A 22,987-nucleotide genomic window follows, 5' to 3' on the forward strand; every position below is an offset into this window, starting at 1 on the left:
CGGCTGTTCCCTGCGGATGTTCGAGTCCTCCCTCGGGCATGGGTGCGTGTGATTGTCCTTAGGATAATTTAGGTTAAGTAGTGTGTAAGCTTAGGAACTGATGACCTTAGCAATTAAGTCCCATAAGATTTCATACATTCATTGTTATTTAAAAGCGAATACTCCTCTGGCACTCAGGAACTGGAAGATACAAATGTGCGCAAGTTGTCTACACTAACTGAACGATACCAAACATAATTATATTACATATAATATTTGTACTATTAGCACTATGTTATATACCATGCCATTTCTTCGGGGTTAAGAAGTTGGAAGGCTTAGATGTGCATAAGATGTACTAAATTGAACTACGAAGGCAAGGTGGTAAGTTCTCGGCATAACAATGAAAGCGTGTGCCTTTTTTTGCTTGAAAATGCCCTTATCTTTCGAAGTCGTCTTATTTACGGCTAATTGCTTCGATTACCGGTTCTTCAATTAGTGTTTTCCATTCCTGCAGTGAGATTGTGGGAGGTCTGCAAAACACCCATCTTTGACTGGCAGTGCCTCTTTATTGTACTCGGAATGTTTTCCACCGGCAGATTTCTTTGGATAAGATATCAGAACAACGTCAGAGGGTACCAAGTGGCGGACAGGGTGAGTTTTACAAGGAATCTGTACTGCACATTTCTTGGTTTTGTCATTAGTTATGCTCATTTAAGTAAGGCGCATTGATCTGATGAGTTATGTTTTTTATTTTGCAATTATTTCCTCTTCTCACGTATTTTTGCATATAATTTGTCCAAATGACTTGCGTAGTGTTCCCCAGTTATTGTTTTACACTTTATAAAGTAATCAATGATAAAAATTTGTTTTGCATCCCAGAAAACTCCGAGTTTTTCTGATGCAACAACACCAGCTCACCCACCACTGTAATTGTTATTTTGTTTTTGGTTATCGTGGGAAGACTCACGTTTCAGCCATACCCATTGAGCACAGCAAAAAAGCAATCATATTTTTAAAATTGTAAAAACAAAAACATTTATGAAAAATTAGTTATCTCTCATACTTTTCGTCAGCAGTCAACAAAACGATATCTATATTGCCCTAAGCTATGGAATAATTCTTTTTCCTTGTAAAATGTGCTCCGTTCTTCTTTCTGTACAAGATATGGTTTCAACGATTTCATACAATTTTTGTCGTTGATAATCAAATATCACATTGTATACATACTCGATGTTTACAACCGTTGTTGCAGTCTTCAGACGTATTTCTCGCGAATATTTTTAGAGAGAAACATGGCCGCGTCTGAACTAAGTTCCTAGTTTCGAAAGAGACTAACGGAACAATAAAAAATGGCTTCACTGAGTTCCATTTTGTTCATTTGAACGAAGGGTACACAGCGAAAATACTTTAAAAAAAGACAAGTTAATTATTACGCTGACGTTCTTATCTGTTCCCTTATGCTTTTGCTCATAATATAGCATCATTTAAAGTATCACTGACATTTGTGTCAGGGCGATGATATTTTTCACATTGACACATTATGTTGAACTACGCTACAAGCAGAAAGGCGGAAGGAGTATAAGAGGGCCTATACATGAAGGATGAACTTGAAAGTAATGTAATAGAAGGGGGAGAGGATACAGACGAAGATGAGATGAAAGAACGTGTAATGCGAGAAGAATTTGACAGGGCACTGAAAGACGTAAGTGGATTCAAGGCCACTGAAAGACGCAAGTGGATACAAGGCCTCTGGAGTAAGCGACATTCCGTCAGAACTACCGATAGCCAGGCATCACAGAACTATTCCATCTGGTGTGCAAGATTTATGAGACAGATAAATTCCCTCAGATTTCAAGAACAATGCTATAATTCAAATTCCAAAAAATCCGATGCTGACAAGTGTGAATATTACCGAACTATCAGTCTAATAAATCGTGGTTACAAAATACTAACATGAATTCTTTACATAAGAATGGAGAAACTGGTAGACGTACTCAGGGAGGATCGGTTTGGATTCTGCAGAAATGTAGGTACAAGCGAGGCAATACTAACCCTACGACTTCTCTTAGGCTAAGGAAAGACAAACCGACGTTTATAGCATATGTAGATTTAGAAACAGCTTTTGGCAATGTTCACTGGAATACTGTCTTTGAAATTCTGAAGATTGCCGAGGTAAAATACAGACAGCGCAAGGGTATTTACAACTTGTACAGAAACCAGACAGCAGTTATAAGAGACGAGAGGCATGATAGGGAAGCAGTGGTTGAGAAGCGAGTGAGACAGGGTTGTAGTCTATTCCCGATGTTATTCAACCTGTACATTGAGCAAACAGCAAAGGAAACCAAAGAAAAATTTGGAGTAGAAAAGGAAGGTTCAGAGAGAAGAAATAAAAGCTATAAGGTATGTTTATGTCGTGGTAATTCTGTCGGAGAAAGCAAAGGGCTTGGAAATGCAGTTGAACGGACTGGACAGTGTCTTGAAAGGAGGATATAAGATGAACATCTACAAAAGCAAAACAAGGATAATGGAATGTAGTCGAATTAAATCAGGTGATGCTGAGGGAATTAGATTATGAAACGAGACACTTAAAGTAGTAGATGAGTTTTGCTACTTGGATAGCGAAATAACTGATGATGGTCGAGATAGGGAGGACACAAATTGTAGATTGGCAGTGGTAAGAAAAGAGTTTCTGAAGAAGAAAAATTTGTTTACATTGGTTATAGATTTAAGTGTTAGGAAATCCCATCTGACGATATGTAAGTGAAGTGTAGCCATGTGTGGAAGTGAAACAGTTTAGGCAAGAAGAGAATATAGGCTTAAGAAACTTGATGCTGTGGAAAAATGTTGGAGATTAGATGGGTAGGTCACGTAACTAATGTGGACGTAATAAAGAATTGGGGCGACTGGAAATTTATGCCACATCCTCACTAAAAGCAGTTAATAGTTATAACACATTCCTAGACATCAAGGGATCGTCAATTTAGTATTGGCGGGAAGTGTGTGAGGTAAAAATCATTGAGGGAGACCAAGAGATGTGGCCGAGCGGTTCTAGACGCTACAGCCTGGAACCACGCGACCGCTACGGTCGCAGGTTCGAATCCTGCCTCGGGCATGGACGTGTGTGATGTCCTTAGGTTAGTTAGGTTTAAGTAGTTATAAGTTCTAGGGGCTGATGACCTCAGAAGTTAAGTGCCTTAGTGCTCAGAGCCATTTGAACCATTTGAACCAAGAGATGAATACAGTAAACAGATTCAGAAGGGTGTAGGTTTAAATACTTATTTTGAGATAAGGTGACTTGCACAGGATAGATTAGCTTGGAGAATGCATGAAACCACTCTTCGGGCTGAACTACCAATGCAAATTCTATCATTAACATCGTATAATATGCTTTTATTGAACGATAGTGTTAATGGTTTAACCCATTCTGTTCTTATTTGTCTTTATATTTGGCTTATGGTTTAATAAATATTCGCGGCATTGCGATACTGTCACTGAAACATGGAGATTGTGCTGATGTGTGGGTCTCCTTCCTCGGAGCTAAGACCTGCTTGTGTTGCTCCTCCCACCTGGATGTGAGAACTGGAGAGAAGTGGTTGCCAAAAGTCCAGTACATCATTCCTGATCATTATAGAGGTCAGTCTCAGATACTTGTGACGTTTGTCCACTTTACTCATATGTTTCTATCACATACTGTTTCTCCCAACTATCACATGTGTCGTATAGTGCTGTAGTTCTTCTGGTATTATCTCTCAGGAGGCTCCACTCTTGGTTTGTAATTAGTGACATGTAGAACATAAAATATGTTTCTTTCCTTTGGTTATCCAAATATGTTTTGGGATATGGAGACCATCTTCTGTGGTTATAACTTAGTTTCAGTGTCGAAACAGTTAATTTTCAAGTAAGGTTAAATGCTACTTTGAAATGAACTGTCATGTTACATAAGTACTCTTTTCTTGTTGTTACATAAATTAGTACTTTTCATTTAGATCACAAATTTGCAAGGTACCATTCTTCGAATCATTTTGTGCGTTAATAGTATAACTACAATAATAATCTTATTTTGCTTACATGAACAATGTCTCTGATATAGTTCTGTAAGAGAAACTTTTCTACAGATATCTATATTTTTCTTAAAATTAAGCGTGACGTACAAAAGAGAACAAATAGGTAGAAAGAAACGTTATCTGATACGTGAAACCAAGTACCAGAAATGGACGCATTTGGGAAACCATCACAGAAGCTCAAAGTAGCAAATACAATGTCCAGCTGTTTCAGCAAGGATTTACGGATTAAGAACTTTTGTTAAACAAAATGTATGGTCTGTAAGACTAGATGGCTCAAAACTTAAATAATCCGTAATAGAAACTTTAGGAATATAAGGCATTAAAGACATAATTTTAAAATATCGATTAAAGACGTAAAAGAAAACTAGAGGCCACATTCTGAATTGGTTAATACAAAGGGATTAGAAATACATGTAATATCAGCGTAAAATAAAGATTATATTCAGAGAATTAAGAAATGAAACGTTGGAAATATTTGTAAAAGAGCTTGGAGAAAAACATGCCTCCAAAGCTTTCAAAAATTCTAAGACAATGGTTTTGCATAAACAACTCAGAGGTAATCGGAGTCCTCTGGCCAGCTCAGGCCAAAAATCAAGGCTTTCTTCGGCACAATTAATATTAACACACACCTAAAGACATGAAAACTCTAAAAATTAGGGAAACACTTAAACTTTTAGACACACAAGAGGCAAAGCAAGATTTCCAGATGCGAACAGCATGGATTCTGAAAAATCACTGATTATTCAAACGCCAAACAGACTAAAGTAGTCTTAAAAATAGGTCCCATCTGAGGGTTAAATAAAATGGACACAGTAATTAAGGCATGTGTACTGATCAACCAAGAAAACAAAACAAACCCGGAGAAATTAAATAGATAATGAGAAATCGTAGAAAACACGTTCTTTAAATTTCCACAAAATCATGAGAAAATTCTAGAGGGTGATTTCAATACCTGCCTAGTGAAAGATACAAAATTGAGAAAAACAATTGGTGGTTTCCCTGCACACAAATGCACTAAGCAAACTGAGACTGGTAGATACTGAAATTTCAGTCTCAAAATCATGTCAACGCGTTGTAATATCAAAATAAAAAAGAGACATGATGGTCATCCAACAAGAATATAGGTGAATTCCACATTATTCTAATCACAATGTCGTTTCCATATCACAAGGACATTTTACATATTCAACTTCGCAGGGGAAAAGATATTGACACAGACCATATCTAACTGAAGTGAAACAGAATTTAAAGCCCAAGAGAATTTGGAAGAGGATGTCAGTAATTCGTAATCGGATGCTAACAAGATCAACCACCACTGTCAGCAAGTGAACTCGACAAAACGCGAGCTTAAAAGAGGGAAAAACTCAAAAGCTCATAAAAACTGCTCAAAACCAAATTCCTTTACAAACGCGGAGAAAAGTTGTTGGTGGAATGAAATAAGAAAATAAATGAAATATTCCTGGTAATTAGAAAAGAAACTTCAGAATTAGATAAACAATAAGCCAATCACCTCCTTGAAACTGAAGATAATTATACGAGGACTTTTCATAAAGACTTAGAAACAAAACTAAATGGGTACTAGCCCGAATATATCTGCTTCAAGAACGAAAATGGACGGTAAGTACGTAACAACGAAGAAAAAAGTATAAAACTTTGCAAATATTAAAAAAAAATAAAATTCCTTGAGCCCTCTGAAAGACTTATACCAAACATTCTCTGAAAACCAATTCACAGAAGTTCTCTCACATTTGTTGGTACTCGTATATTTTCCCTTACATGATACATGAGGTATCACACCTGATCAGACATGACGAGCGAGCTGTCCACCTGCAGGTCAGTAGCATTCACAGAGCGCAGGAAGTCCACCAGCTGTTGTGAGTCATTTGTCTCGAAGCCAAGGGCTGCTCCCAGTCTAAAGGCATTCTGGCGGGCCAGCTCCAGAGAAGGTAAGAGTGCAATGAAATTGCCGCTCTGGATGATAATTCTTGAGAAAAGGCCTGCACAGATATGACACATCACAAGGAAAACAAAGTGGTAATGCGTTTTATTGCAGCCCCAAAATGAATTTTCGTGATACACTATTCAATTAGCAAATAGTTATTGCACATTTATGTATTCACTGCTTGAAATGTAACTGATTATGGCCACTAGTATCTTTCAAACTCTAGTGGTGAAGTCTATTCTTTGAGTATGGTACTCAAATTGTATTTAGTTGGCAGGTCAGCTGGTGCAGTAAAGAGTAGGTATTTAGTCGAAATTTTAATTAAACTTCATACGGTTTTGTTAGACAGTGATTTTGTACTAGAATTGACTTTCTGATTAAGTACAAACACAGCAAAGAAGAAAAGGAAAGTACACTGATTAAAAAAAAATCGCAACGCCGAAAATAACTGACATAGAGTAACGAAGCTCCGGGAATACATTTCTCCAGACAACATATTTATGTATTAAGATTTGCAAGACTACAGGTTAATGTAGGCGCGAGATAAGCCTTTTGAAATGTGAAATGCTGGAACATTAATAACGTGTAACCACCAGAATGTTGAATGCAAGCACGCAAATGTGCATGCATTGTATTGTGCAGGTCCCGTATGTCAGTTTGTGGGATGGAATTATATGCTTGTTGCGCTTGGTCGGTCAATACAGGGACGGTTAAGGCAGTTTGTGGATGATGCTGGAGTTGCCACCCAACGATGTCCCATGCGCGTATTTAAAGCAAACCTGATATGCATCCTCATAGTAGCGCCACTAGTGCCATTCTTATGCAACTGGCCCGAAATTTGAATAGGCGTCATCTTTCAGATGTAGAAACACACCTACCAACTTTCATTTATGTCGCACAAATTCTTCTTGGTGTTGCGATTTTTTCCGTCAGTGTATATCATGTGCAAAATAATAAATTCGGTAACAATTACAAGTCAATGTCTTGGATGACACGACAAGTAAGTTTACCTACAGAGAGAACTTCATTTATTATTATCATGAACAACACACTAAATAGTTAATAGAATAAAAGGTGAGGAATTCAAGGTTCTTAGAAAGATGTTACAAGGAAATGTTTGAGAAAAGTAGCTATACACGGAAGAATAGAATTTTTTGAATAACCCGGTCTGGTTGCAGTAAAATGAACCTAGCCAGATGTAGAATGCGTAGCGCTGCGTAATAAATTAGATAAATTAAAAATATCATAGAAAGCTTTTAAAAATGGATTAAATAAGAACAACAAAAATGCGCATTGGTGAAGTGTATTAGGACACAGGTAAAAGAGAAACGATAAGAGATACAAATTTCACCTTTTTGAGCTTTTATGTAAATGTACTTACAGTTATGTATGAGCTGATCACCAAGCAACTCAGGGAAAATTACTAACAATTAAATGCGTTGTAAGCGCTAGAAAAGGTCTAAAAATTTAATTAATAAAAGATGAGGAAGTAGCAGAAACAAAATGATCAGAACGATAGTTTAAAAATACGATTCCAAGGAATAAACCGAAAGAGAATAGAAGTGATGTGGTCTGGAGACATGGTAGAAGGGCTCAAGAAAAGGAAATAGTATCTAAGATAGAATTAAAATTGAGTGTAATACTAAGATGGCGGTGGAAAGTGAGAAGTTTGGTGTGCACAGGGAGCGTTTCGGTGTGACGTGGTTTGTATCAAGTTCGGGTATATTTAGCTGCGAAGCTGACACTCTTGAAGCAAGCGGCTTATTTTTGACGCGGTTGGTTCCATTAGTTACAGTAAAACTATAAAACAATGGATTGGTCAACATTTTTAAGGGTCAGTGACAAACAGTGATCACCAACCTGTGGACAGTGGGGAGACGAGGTGGTAAGATACAGACCATCCACCGGCGCTCTGGCCCCACAGAGTGATGAGGTCAGGGTCGCCACCGAAGCTGGCGATGTTCTGCTTCGCCCACGTGAGCGCCAGGTGCTGATCCTTGAGACCCGCATTTCCAGGGACGACCTCGTCACCTGTACTCAGGAAACCTGCGACAAAACCCATATTTGATCTTAAGACCTCGTTGCAACCAGTGACACGGTACTTCAGTTTCTGTAACGTTTCCATGAGACATCCAGTATAATTTAAATTTTAGGAAGTATTTTATAAAGGTATTTGCCTGGAGTGTAGCCCTTTATGGATGTGAAATATTGATGATAAACAGTTAGTACAAAATAAGAGTGTTTGCAACGTGGTACTACAGAATAATGCTGAAGATTAGATCGGATAACTAAGGGGACATGCTGAATCGAATTGAGGAAAAAAGAAATTTGTGGCACAATTTGACCGGAAGAAGGACTTAATTGATAGGACACATTCTGAGGTATCAAAAAATGATCTGTTTGGAAATGGAAGGAAGTGTGGAGGTAAAAATTGTAGAGGCGGACCAAGGCTTCAATACGTTGAACAGGTTCAAACAGATGTAGGCCGCGGCACTGATGCAAAGATGAAGAGAGAGGATAGACTAGGAAGGAGAATTGCGTCAAAAGTCTACGGACTGAAGTTTACTACAACGACAACATGCTATGTACCAGTTATTTACATTGTATATCAACATAGTAAAGTTGTTTTTATTGTGTAAGTTTATGGCAAGCTATGCTTTCATGTTGATTTGCTTCCTGTACTGGCAAATGTCAAGTTATATGGTCTGGAGTAGAAAGTCTTAACGAGCAACAATGGAAAAAAGAATAGCAGCAAGTGATGCGCTAGTAGAGAACTTCGCCATGGGCAGCGGAAGTAGCCTCAGGTATTATTCTAACACGGACAGCGACAGTGGCATGGACGGTTCAAATGGCTCTGAGCACTATGGGACTTAACATTTGAGGTCATCAGTCCCCTAGACTTAGAAATACTTAAAGCTAACTAACCTAAGGACATCACACACATCCGTGCCCGAGGCAGGATTCGAACCTGCGACGTAGCAGCCGCATGGTTCCCGACTGAAGCGCCAAGAATCGCTCGACCACAGCGGCCGGCCTATGGCATGGAAATGGTGATAATCGCATGCTTGAGTTAAAGCTCTAAGAATGAACTGGATGGTACTTAATAGTTTACGTGAAGTGCACTGCGAATGGAGGCGGACTCAACGTAATTCGATGATCTAGACTGAACTGAGTGCTAGCTGAATATCGTTACTGACAGCAACGCTATCGTTACAAAGTGTGAACTATGGAGTAAGCTAAGTCGTTGAGACTCATATTAGAGTATGTACGATAATCCCAGAATCTTTATGTCAATTTAGCTCGAATTCAGTGGTTAATCATTCTTTTTTTACCTGAAATGGCAAAATTATCTGTTTTCTACTTTTTTTTACAGTTAACTCACACTGGGCTGTCTTCCCATTCCAGCTACTGCTTTACTGGTAATTTACTACTTCTAAATTTCATGTTTAGTCGCCATTTCTACATCTACATCTACATTCTACATCCATACTCCGCAAGCCACCTGGTGGTGTGTGGCGGAGGGTACTTTGAGTACCTCTATCGGTTCTCCCTTCTATTCCAGTCTCGTACTGTTCGTGGAAAGAAAGATTGTCGGTATGCCTCTGTGTGGGGTCTAATCTCTCTGATTTTATCCTCATGGTCTCTTCGCGAGATATACGTAGGATGGAGCAATATACTGCTTGACTCCTCGGTGAAGGTATGTTCTCGAAACTTCAACAAAAGCCCGTACCGAGCTACTGAGCGTCTCTCCTGCAAAGTCGTCCACTGGAGTTTATCTATGATCTCCGTAACGCTTTCGCGATTACCAAATGATCCTGTAACGAAGCGCGCTGCTCTCCGTTGGATCTTCTCTGTCTCCTCTATCAACCCTATCTGGTACGGATCCCACACTGTTGAGCAATATTCAAGCAGTAGGCGAACAAGTGTACTGTAACCTACTTCCTTTTTTTCGGATTGCATTTCCTTAGGACTCTTCTAATGAATCTCAGTCTGGCACCTGCTTTACCGACGATCAACTTTATATTATTATTCCATTTTAAATCACTCCTAGTGCGTACTCCCAGATAATTTATGGAATTAGCTGCTTCCACTTGCTGACCTGCAATATTGTAGCTAAATGATAAAGGATCTTTCTTTCTATGTATTCGCAGCACATTACACATGTCTACATTGAGATTCAATTGCCATTCCCTGCACCATGGGTCAATTCGTTGCAGATCCTCCTACATTTCAACATTTCAGTACAATTTTCCATTGTTACAACCTCTCGATATACCACAGCATCATCCGCAAAAAGCCTCATTGAACTTCCGATGTCATCCACAAGGTCATTTATGTATATTATGAATAGCAATGGTCCTACGACACTCCCCTGCGGCACACCTGAAATCACTCTTACTTCGAAAGACTTCTCTCCATTGAGAATGACATGCTGCGTTCTGTTATCTAGGAACTCTTCAATCCAATCACACAATTGGTCTGATAGTCCATATGCTCTTACTTTGTTCATTAGACGACTGTGGGGATCTGTATCGAACGCCTTGCAGAAGTCAAGAAACACGGCATCTACTTGGGAACCTGTGTCTATCGCCCTCTGAGTCTCGTGGACGAATAGCGCGAGCTGGGTTTCACACGGTCGTCTTTTTCGAAACCCATGCTGATTCCTACACAGTAGATTTCTAGTCTCCAGAGAAGTCATTGTACTCGAACTTAATACGTGTTCCAAAATTCTACAACTGATTGACGTTAGAGATATAGGTCTATAGTTCTGCACATCTGTTCGACGTCCCTTCTTAAAAACGGGGATGACCTGTGCCCTTTTCCAATCCTTTGGAACGCTACGCTCTTCTAGAGACATACGGTACACTGCTGCAAGAAGGGGGGCAAGTTCCTTCGCGTATTCTGTGTAAAATCGAACTGGTATCCCATCAGGTCCAGCGGCCTTTCCTCTTTTGAGCGATTTTAATTGTTTCTCTATCCCTCTGTCGTCTATTTCGATATCTACCATTTTGTCATCTGTGCGACAATCTAGAGAGGGAACTACAGTGCAGTCTTCCTCTGTGAAACAGCTTTGGAAAAAGACATTTAGTATTTCGGCCTTTAATCTGTCATCCTCTGTTTCAGTACCATTTTGGTCACAGAGTGTCTGCACATTTTGTTTTGATCCACCTACCGCTTTGACATAAGACCAAAATTTCTTAGGATTTTCTGCCAAGTCAGTACATAGAACTTTACTTTCGAATTCATTGAACGCCTCTCGCATAGCCCTCCTCACATTACATTTCGCTTCGCGTAATTTTGCAGTGCAGCATTGAGGAGAGCCATTTGCTGATGGTTGTGCTCATGCACATCAAATGCCGCTTGCAAAGAGCACAATAACCAAAACTCGACAATAGCGGAAAATAAATAATAAATACAGTTGATGGCGGCAGATGCCGTTTCATAAATTTTGTACGACAGTCGACCTGCTGGAAGGAAAGTATTTATTTGTGTGTGCGCACTGATTTTATCAAGTTAGTGTCAAGTGTTTTACGATCCAACAGATTCTCCTGATTGCTATTCTGATAATCGCTAGATAATGAAAGATCATTATTAGAACCAACGGAATAAAGTTCCTATCGGAGCACAAAAAGGTGAATATAGTCTTGTTTAAAAGACTCTGAATGAAAAGTGGGGTAGCACCTGCCTCAATCTATCTTCCTCAGCACCCTTCACAATATTCTCAAGAATTTTGGCAAGCTGACATATTCGTGCTCTTTTTAATATGCGACTCACCTCTCACTTTCACGAACTCTTCTAACCGTAACTCGCTCATATCCACAACTCCATCACTGTAAGTCATTCACACCCATCCGCTTGCACTTGCCCATTCTCACTCACTCATTCAGCCCATCTCACTATCACTATCTCTTTGTGTCTCTCTATCATTGTCTCCCGTGTCACAGCCACAGTCTTCTTCGTTCTGTCCTACTACTACTATCTCACAGGAACTTTCTTTCTCTTGCTCTCTCTTACTGCTGCTGTCTCATTCACGTCTCCTCACTGCTGCTACCTCTTGTGACCGTCACTATCTCTTCTTCGTAGTCATTCTCATTTGCTCTCACTCACTTCCACTTTTTCATTCTCTTTATTCATCTCCCACTGGCATTGCCTCCTCCACTCTTTCCCTTGCACTGTTCTGCCACTGCTCTTACTTTGTTCATTAGACGACTGTGGGGAACTGTATCGAACGCCTTGCGGAAGTCAAGAAACACGGCATCTACTTGGGAACCTGCCACTGTGGCCCTCTTTCTCTCTCACTGCCATTGTCTCCTTAGCTCTTCCTGTACCACAACCACTGTCTGCTATCTTCCAGTACTTATTGCTTTTCCGTCTCTTTCCCACTGCCAATATTTCTTTCTATCTCAGCATCAAAAAGCGCGAATATGATCGAATGCCAAAATTTTTGGGAAAACTTTTGAAGATGCTGAGGAAGATAGAATGAGGCAGCTTGTGCCCAATCTCAGAAACAGGAGCATTTCGCTTTTTCGTGCTCTGACAAGAGCATTTTTCCGCTGGTTCCCTTCTTTTCCTTGCCATAACATGTCACTCATATGAAAAGAACCTTTGGGGCTGTAAAAGTTTTGCCGGCCGCGGTGGTCTAGCGGCTCTGGCGCTGCAGTCCGGAACCGTGGGACTGCTACGGTCGCAGGTTCGAATCCTGCCTCGGGCATGGGTGTGTGTGATGTCCTTAGGTTACTTAGGTTTAAGTAGTTCTAAGTTCTAGGGGACTTATGACCTAAGATGTTGAGTCCCATAGTGCTCAGAGCCATTTGAACCATTTTTTTGTAAAAGTTTGATAATTTACTTATGTAAAGCTGAAGTGACGCAAAACTAATTTTACATATCTGAAGGGATTCCACGTACTTAAAAATTTTGCACATGAATTCAGTACTGCACCATAGGTTCGCAGAAACTCTGATGATAATGAAGACACTTTATAGCATATTTTTCCGTGATTCGTCACTTTATGATCTACTTTTTCTCCTCACACAGAATTTTACGTCCTTATTTAACGTGTACGAGAAGGGTAACTTTGGACCCCTGTATCCCGGAAACGGATAACGATATCAAGAAAATTTTCAAGGTTCTTCGAATATATGGTAAAAATCGTAAAAATTGCAAATATTTTTTTTGCGTAACCGTCTGGGAAACCGTGTCTCAGTTTTGGTACGAAATAAAGCGTAAAAACGCCATTTTGGTAGTTTTCGAAGGAACCGCCCATGGACTAATAAAGATTATTGAAAATGGGATGATATCTGTGGTGTCACCGCCAGACACCACACTTGTTAGGTGGTAGCCTTTAAATCGGCCGCGGTCCGTTAGTATACGTCGGACCCGCGTGTCGCCACTGTCAGTGATAGCAGACCGAGCGCCACCACACAGCAGGTCTAGAGAGACGTCCTGGCACTCGCCCCAGTTGTACAGCCGACGTTCATAGCAATGGTTCACTGACAAATACGCTCTCATTTGCCGAGACGATAGTTAGCATAGCCTTCAGCTACATTTGCTACGACCTAGCAAGGCGCCGTATTCAATTGATAATTAATATTATGAAGCATGTACCGTAACGAGAGATGTTCTACAATTGTGGATTAAAGTTAAGTATTATATCAACTACGTACTTTATTTGCAATTCTCAAGATATTGTCCTGTTCCAGACCTCACGCCAGTCAGCGTGTAATTAAACGCGTGCATTTCGGCCCTCCTCTAGGAAAACAGTGTTGGCTTTTCTGCCAACACTACATATTTGGCGACGAGTCTCAAAAGGATCTTCTTTTTTCTACTTGCTTAATTTACTTGTGTCATGGCTTCGCCACAATCTCCAGATGTACTGTCCGAATTTTATCGCTTGCAGAATCAGCAGACGCAGGCCTTATTGGATGCCCTGGGACAGCTTGTCCAGGGTCAATGTGCAATGCAAAACGATGCGGCAGCCGCCGCTCCACCGCTACCGCAGCCACAACACGCAGTTGCACCACCTTTTCGTCATTTCGATGCGGCACTAGAAAGCTGTACGGAGTGGTCACGCCAATTTGGATTCCATCTCGCCGCCTACAGAATTCAAGGTAATGAGCGGCAGCCTCACTTATTATCGTGTGTCGGCGTCCACACGTACTGTGTGATAGTGAAATTGTTTCCCTGACGCGAAGTAGCAACAATGACCTACGAAGAAATTTTGTCGGCATTACATGCATATTTCAAGGAATCCGTCAATGTAGTTGCAAAAAGGTATACTTTCTTTCGTACATAACGTACGGCCGGTCAAACTAATAGCGAGTGGGTTGCAACCTACAAGGCCTTACTAGGGATTGTGCTTTTGAGTGTGAATGTGGACTCCCTTATTCAGATACTATGGTACGTGATGCAATTGCACAGAACGTTTCTGATGTTTGTATAAGGGAACAGATTTTGAAACTAGTCAATCCCTCCCTTCAACAAGTAATAGACATATTGGATAGGCAAGACACACTTGACTTTGCTCAGGAATCATTTGAAACTTCGCCAGCCGTGTGTCACATTAACCGGCCCGCCGGGCGAGCTGCACGGAACTGTAAACAGCCCTCGCGCTCGTCCGCGCAGCTGCCGCCATGATCTCAACCACGTGTCCCGCGGCAGCAAGCAAATGCAGTGCTAAAATCATGCCCGCGGTGTGCAACCAGACCTTCGCGTGAGAATTGCCCGTCACGCCAAGCTATTTGCTTTTTCTGTAATAAAAAAGGACATGTTCAGAGTGTTTGCCAGAAAAAGCTTAGATCGGACACTAACAACCATTCCAGGCCCTTTGCTTCACGCCGGAATCGAACCAAGAATGCTCAGGCTCATGAACCTTCGCCCATGGATATTCATGTAGTTCAATCCACTCCGCTCAGTGCCACTCGCTCTAAAAGTGACTGTGTGCATCCCACAAAAAATGTGCGTCGACGTCGCCGGAAATCACGTCAATTAACAAGTGATTCTGTACCAGTGTCTGTTCAAATTGCACGAGACAGTCGCTCTTGTCGTCAGCAGGACAATAAACTTTTTGTAGACTTGGACATTCATGGCAACGTGATCCCATTCCAGCTCGATACTGGAGCTGCAGTTTCATTGATCAATAAAGACACGTACAAACAACTGGGCACACCTCCGTTGCGTGCCGCAAATGTTACGTTAAATAGTTATTCAGGTCAGAATATCCCTGTGTTAGGACAGTGCAGCCTTCTTGCCAGATACAAGGGACAAACAGAACTTGTGTCACTTTACGTCCTTCGTTCTTCTTCTGCAGTGAACTTGTTTAGTTTAGATTTATTTCAGTTGTTTAACTTGTCTATAGTAAATCAGGTCCTATCAGTGAACCAGACTGTGCCTTCAGCCAGTGTTTCTCGTCTATGTGAAGAATTTGCAGACATTTTTGCACCGGGCCTAGGTTGCGCTAAGAACTATGAAGCACATTTGGAGCTGAGAGTAAACGCGCAACCGAAATTTTTCAGAGCGCGCAATGTTCCCCACGCATTGCGTGATGAGGTCGCAAGAACGTTAAAAGATTTGGAATCACAAGGTGTAATTGAACGTGTGCAGGCTTCTCTCTGGGCATCACCCTTAGTAATTTTGCCAAAACCTTCCGGAAAATTGAGACTTTGTTTGGACTTCAAGGCAACAGTGAATCCACAACTAGTGATTGCAACTTTTCCTTTACCCCGCCCGGAAGATCTTTTTGACAAACTGTGCCCGGGTAAATATTTTTCTAAGTTGGACCTCGCAGATGTGTACTTGCAAATACCAGTGGACGACGAATCCCAGCGCGTCTTGGTGGTTAACACGCATCTTGGTTTGTATCGCTTCAAAAGACTGCCATTCGGGTGTGCATCCGCCCCTGCATTGTTTCAGCAATATCTGCAAACTGTTTGTGCGTCGGTCCCTACTGCAGCAAACTATCTGGACGATATTGTGATCTCCGGAAAGACGGAAGAAGAACATTTAGCCAATCTCAGGACATTATTTCAGGTCTTGCGCCAAAATAGTCTTCGCTTGTGGAAGGACAAATGTGTGTTTTTGCTCGTGACTTACCATATCTGGGTCATGTACTCAATGCCCAAGGCATACATCCCAGTCCAGAGCACCTCCGTGCCATACAAGACTTGCCTTCGCCGCAGAATTTGAAGCAGCTACAGAGTGTGCTGGGAAAAATTAATTATTACCATAAATATATACCACATGCCTCTTCCACTTCAGCTCCACTTCATCGCTTACGCCGTAAGGGTGTTCCGTTTGTCTGGACGACGGAATGCGAACGCGCCTTTCGCCAGTTGAAACCGGCGTTGCTTTCAAATACTTGCCTTACGCCACTCGATCCCCAGAAACCCCTTTTGTTGATGGTAGATGCGTCGGATTTCGGGATCGGTGCTGTGCTTGCGCACAAGGATGGCTCGCATGATCGCCCTATTGCCTTTGCATCCAAATTGCTCTCGCCTGCGCAGAGAAATTATTTACAGATCGAGAAAGAAGCTTTGGCTCTCGTGTTTGGTGTTACTAAGTTTCACGATTTCTTGTATGGTCGTCACTTTACCGTCGTCAGAGACCACAAACCTTTGACGTCGCTTTTTCATCCGAACAAGCCTGTACCTCCGCGTACAGCGCAGAAATTCATTCGCTGGTCTATTTTCCTCTCGCAGTACCGCTACGATATCTTGTATCGGTCCACTGCTAAGCACGGAAACGCCGATGCGTTGTCCCGTTTGCCTGTTGCTGAGGATAGAGCATTCGATTCTTCCGAACTTGCTTGCATGTTCATTGATGCGGAAACCGATGACGTGGTCGACTCATTTCCGATTGATTTTCGTCGTGTAGCTACGGCCACAGCTGCTGACCCTGTCCTTGCTACCGTTTTGCGTTTTGTTGCTACGCAATGGCCCTTGTCGAAATCACAGATCGAGGATCCGTTGGTTCGCCGATTTTTTGCTCACAAGGAGAGACTTTTTGTTCGACGTGGTGTTTTGCTGTTGCGTTCTGATAATGATCAGTCCAGGGTCGTGGTCCCACGTTCGTTACAGTCCTCTGTCTTACGGCTTCTCCACCAAGGACATTGGGGTATAGTGCGCACGAAACAACTTGCTCGTCAGCACTGTACTTGGTTCGGAATCGATGCTGCGATTACGAATATGTGCTCTTCTTGCATCGTGTGTGCCGAACAACAATCCGCACCACTGCGGAAATTCTTTGCATGGCCAAAAGCCACTTCCCCTTGGCAACGCTTACACATCGATTTTGCTGGTCCATTCTGGAATGCTCGATGGTTGGTTGTAGTAGATTCCTTCAGTAATTTTCCTTTTGTTGTCCAGATGTCTTCCACGACGTCGTCTGCCACCATCCAAGCGTTATCCGCTATCTTTTGCATTGAAGGTCTTCCGCAGACTATTGTTTCCGACAATGGCCCACAATTCATGTCCGCAGAATTTCAGTCATTCTGCAAGGCCAATGGTATTCAACATCTGACATCCGGGCCGTTTTCGCCTCAGTCAAACGGTGCCGCTGAACGATTGGTCCGGACTTTCAAGTCGCAGATGTTGAAGTTGAAAGCGTCGCATTCTCGGGAGGACGCGTTGTTGCTCTTTTTGTCTTCGTATCGCTCTCAGCCCCGAGATGGTCGCTCGCCGGTTGAGTTGCTCCACGGTCGTCCTCATCGAACCTTGATGTCTTTGCTACATCCGCCGCATCAGGTTACTGTGCAGCGGCAGCCACCTGCTTTTGCTCCAGGCGACGTTGTATACTATTGCAACTATCGAGGTTCACGGCGTTGGCTCGCAGGGCGCATTCTTCGCTGCCTCGGCCGCGCTATGTATTTGGTTTTGGGGGCCTCTGGTGAGGTGCGTCGGCATCTCAATCAGCTGCGCCTCTGTCGTCGCACGGGTTCTGCCGCTCCCCGTCTGCTTTCAGCGACGGTGCCGTCCGGTCAGCGCCCTGGGGACCTTTCTACTGGCTCGCCTCATCCCCAGGTGTTACCGACGCTGCCTTCCATTTTGCCCCATGGCGACGCGCCGACACTGCCGCCGCCGCCGCCGCCTGTTCTCCCGCCGGCGACGCCCACAGTGGACGCTTCGCTGCAGCCGCCAAGCGCCTCCCTGGGTCACACGCCGCCGATCGCTTCCCGTGACCAGCTGTCCTCCGGCATGGACCTCTTGCCCGCTCCGGACCAGATGTCGTCTTCGCCTGTCGGGTACCCCGACGCGATGGAGGTCGACCCTTCGGCCCCTCCTGTCTCTTTAAGGGCGCATACACCGCATGTTGGCGTGCACCCTGGACTAGGTTTTCAGGCGTTTCCTAGCTCACCTCGGACCGAATGGCCGGGTGCGGGTAGCACAGCCTCGCCTGTTGTTAGGCTCCCCACCTCCTCGCATACGTCAACATGGGGTCCTCCCCACGGCGGGCGGAAGCCTTATAACACAACCGTACGCCGATTTGCGGGGGAGGAATGTGGTGTCACCGCCAGACACCACACTTGTTAGGTGGTAGCCTTTAAATCGGCCGGTGTCCGTTAGTATACGTCGGACCCGCGTGTCGCCACTGACAGTGATAGCAGACCGAGCGCCACCACACGGCAGGTCTAGAGAGACGTCCTGGCACTCGCCCCAGTTGTACAGCCGACGTTCATAGCAATGGTTCACTGACAAATACGCTCTCATTTGCCGAGACGATAGTTAGCATAGCCTTCAGCTACATTTGCTACGACCTAGCAAGGCGCCGTATTCAATTGATAATTAATATTATGAAGCATGTACCGTAACGAGAGATGTTCTACAATTGTGGATTAAAGTTAAGTGTTATATCAACTACGTACTTTATTTGCAATTCTCAAGATATTGTCCTGTTCCAGACCTCACGCCAGTCAGCGTGTAATTAAACGCGTGCATTTCGGCCTCCTCTAGAAAAACAGTGTTGGCTTTTCTGCCAACACTACAATATCCCTTCTAGATAAATGTCTAGTGAATATACCGTTAAAATATGAACAATTTTCTGCGGTTATCCATTACTCAGATTTCACCTCTTAGCAGATTTTTCGTGCTTATTTGACGTGTACATGTAAGGTAACTTCCTCAGTATCTAGGAAACGGGTAGAGGTATCAAGAAAAATTTCTAGACTGCTCAGGAACAGTATCTGAGGAACATATCATAAAAGTGTCATCCATTTGCTGTGCATATCTTTCAAAGAACCCGCAACAATGTTTAGGCACGAACAAATGGTAAAAAACAATTTTATGGGTTTTATAAGGAACCACCCTTGAAGTAATGGTGCCTCCGTAAGTCCCTTAAGGCCCATCGTAACCACATTAAATGCAAAAAGAACCAAACGATTTGCTCCAGTTGCCTAAGCAAAAGGATGTGTGTAATATTCATTCTTTGACCCTTTTCTAATACTATCTTTCTTTTGGGTTTGCAAATGGTCCCTAGCCCAAGGGCTATACAAAACATTTAACCGTACCTTTCTATCAACGATAGAACCTGAGATATCAGCCCAGGAAGAATTCTGTTGTTATGTGCGGCGTTTTGGACAATCAGAATCAGTAATTTAAAATTAAAGTACAATTAAATATGTCACAAAATATTAACGTGTAGTTGAAGTCTGTTTCATTTAAACGATGAAAATAATAAAGTTAATTTTATACATTAATTACTTAATATAATTCGTCTCTGTAAGCCCCAACTACTGAAATGAATAAAACTAGCTGTCTTTTGTTATACTTCATTGTAATGTGAGGTGGTCTTGTTGTGTACTGCACTTATACAGTACTTGGGTTTGCTTAGCGTGCGGTATTTCGACCTTTTTGGGCATTTCAGGTGCTGGATAGACCTTTAGTTTATATTGAATTAGTAGAGAGTTAAACAGTGTCCGTGGTTTAAGGTCCCTGGTAAGTTTTATTGGAGAGTAACGCTGCTTGCATTGTTGCGGAAGCAGACACTGCATCTTACAGCAACTTATTCTGTATAATTTAGTGTATATTTGGGCTATCGACCGTTATTATTTGTCTAAATAAGTCCTATTCAAATTCTAAGTTACATGATAAGGTTTAACACTTCTCTGTAATCATTATGGAACTTCAGACATTTTTGTTAGCTTTTCATTTTATTTCGTCCATTAGTGGATACTTTAAGGATGTACTTTATGTAGTTTTTCTGTAACACGATTCCTGCTACAGTAAGATTACTCAGCAACAGTGCCTTGCTCCAAACGCTCTTAGGAGGAAGAATCATGCGGTCACATTTGTGGTACTGATCAGTAAGTTACAAGCACTACTTTTTTATATTTCTATTCCATACTTCCTTTGCTCTACGTGTTTTTCATTAGACATCAGCATGTTCCAAATTGTGATGGAGTATCGTTTAGTGAAATCAAAATTTAACAGCAGTGGCACTGATTTGTTTGTTTACAGCAAAGCGTCGATGACTAAATGGAATGAAGCTTCTAGAACACTGACGTTGTTTTGGGAGGAAGTGAAATGGGTGTAAATCAAATATTTCGAATGACTAAACTATAAAAGTAGTGTTTTGCAGATTTGGATTCACAGTTCGATACATTTTTTGGAAGGAAGCATGTTTCATGCATAGACAGTACTTTTATTTGTAGCTTGCAATTATTTAATTTCAGCTTCGTTAGTTATCATCCAAAACTAATCACCTATGCTGCTTAATAAGTTGACTCATTTTTATATCTGGACAAGATAAGGCCATTTACAGCTAGAGCACTCACACTGACTTAATACTGTAAGTATTTTTAATCAAAGAGACAATAGTGCCCCATTTGGCATTAGGTAATTTCTTTCACCATACAGCTACATGGGATGCTGCACGGTCTTAATTGTATTTCGTATCTAACCTGAATGTAAAACATATCTGAACTTATCAACCAGTATGCATAAATATTTTTGATTGTTAATGTTATTTATAAGAACTATGTTGAAATTAGATAATTGAAAAATGTAATTATGAATAAAGGACACAACTATGCAGAAGACACATTTGTAAACTGAGTAAGTGGCTTGTAACATAACTTTTATCTCGATGACATTGGAGATTTGAAGTATGAGTGTTTGTGCAAGACACAAGCAGCGTTTTAAACACATTATGATAAATATTACGCACGACTCATCAAAATCGGTTGTAACTGGGTGCAAGGCGAGCATATTATTTTTCACATTGTTCGAACTGTAATTAATGAGAATTGGTATGTTAGAGTTAAATGAGAAAGTGTTCTGACAAGTGATGATATGATGTCTTATCCTGTTCTGGATGGTGCAGCAAGGGAAAAAATGGGTACATGTGGTGTGTCAGGAGGTCCACGAAGCAATCCCCTGTCGTGCACGATATCTAGTAGTGAACTGCTGAGTGATGTGCTTCACTGTGGCCTGTCTGTTATTTGGTACAGTTCTAGCTAGGCAACGGAAATCTCAGTCTTCCACTTCTTCTTCAGCTGATGGTCATTGCAGTTGATTCTGGTAGTCGTTTTACTGGAATCGGGACGCTCATTTACAGTTGATACGATGGCCCATCAAGTACAGAGTGTTGGAACGTCTACACAGACGATGAGTACCCGTGTGTTACCCCAGTGGTACAGTTGCAATGAAACCTAATGAGGTGTCATATCTGGAATAGATAATAAAGAGACTATGAAACAATTTCTCACTTCTCTATTACCCACTCGAAATTCCTCTCATACTCTCAGTATGTATCTGTTTTTCGACAGTTAGTTCGGATACTGAAAAAGGGCAATACAGTATCTCCTCAAAAAAGCTAGAATGACTCATAACTGATACAAAAATAGTGTCCGTGTGTGGCTAAGCTGTCGGTTTAGTTGTACTATCTGGTGAGCTAGTGTTGTTCTTGCAGATGTGTCAGAGCACCTTTGTTTTAGTTTCAGTGGAGCAAAACAGTATTTCTTATGAATGATATATCAGGACGCTCCCCTCCGGCATTGTACATTTTGGTTAATAAATCAAAGGACTTGGTTGGAAGCCCCCAGACAAACTCTCACCGAAATCCTGCGCGTAGCACCCTTCTGGTCAGGATGTATTCACTGATTTCGTTGGGAAGGGTGTGATAAAACCGTTGTACTCTTTCCTTGCGCAAGCCATCCATAACTGTTGTAACTGGTGCTTGGATACGGGCACTGGGACAGAGTTTACGTCCGAGTTGACCATTCACATATTCTATCGTGGATAGAACACAAAAGAACGTCAACATCTTGCCAACAGCTCATAGCGACACGTGCCATGTGTGGACGTGCACTGTCCTGTTGAAAATGGCACCACAATACCGTTGCGTGAGATGTAGTACACAAGGACCCATAGAGTCGGTGAAATATCGTGACCTGAGACCATACCTCACGGCACCCCATACCACGACACAGCAGCAACAACGCGTTGCCTCTCCAACGCACAGGAAGAATGGGACCCCTCTCCATGCCGCCGCCAATCTCGTCGATGATCCTCATCTATTGAAGAATCACGATTCATCGTGAAGGCAATGAAACACCATTCAGTAGCAGTCCATGCTCCCAGCCCACAGCACCACTCCAAAGATTTGCATTTGTGGAGCTAACGGTAGCCTACGTGAGGGATGGTAATGCCCTAGTCCGGCTCTGCTAATTTCCGACTAGGGCTGCAGATTTGTTTGTTCTCAGATGGCAGACACAGATGCAAGGGGGTCTGATGTGACCGAATGGAACTGCGACGATGATTATGCCTGCCCTAACCATTTCCGTATAGTCACACATGCGCTCAGTGTCACTCCCAAATATTCGACAAATCTGACCAAATGGAGACCCACAATGATGCTCCATTCACATTCAGGTGCTGACAACACTGTCTCACAGGAGGAAGCAGCATCTCCGTGTCCCTGGTGTTATCACTCAACATCTGACGCTGTTCACCGCCCTATATACTCCACCAAGCCTGGCAACAACACTAAATACGACCAACACCAATGC

The 22,987-nt window shown here is 42.2% G+C and overlaps 1 protein-coding gene across 1 annotated transcript in view; it reads right to left on the reverse strand.

Annotated features, from left to right (window-relative positions):
- Nucleotides 1-22,987, reverse strand: part of LOC126474577 (venom carboxylesterase-6-like) — a 130,250-nt gene that overhangs the window by 62,867 nt on the left and 44,396 nt on the right. The window contains exons 4-5 of the mRNA XM_050102052.1: nucleotides 7,849-8,034; nucleotides 5,844-6,043 (exon numbers count right to left, since the gene is read on the reverse strand). Of these exons, the coding sequence (XP_049958009.1) occupies nucleotides 5,844-6,043; nucleotides 7,849-8,034 (386 nt within the window). The remainder of the gene's footprint in view (nucleotides 1-5,843; nucleotides 6,044-7,848; nucleotides 8,035-22,987) is intronic.

This window comes from Schistocerca serialis, chromosome 4 (assembly GCF_023864345.2).
Source record: "Schistocerca serialis cubense isolate TAMUIC-IGC-003099 chromosome 4, iqSchSeri2.2, whole genome shotgun sequence".
NCBI lineage: Eukaryota > Metazoa > Arthropoda > Insecta > Orthoptera > Acrididae > Schistocerca > Schistocerca serialis.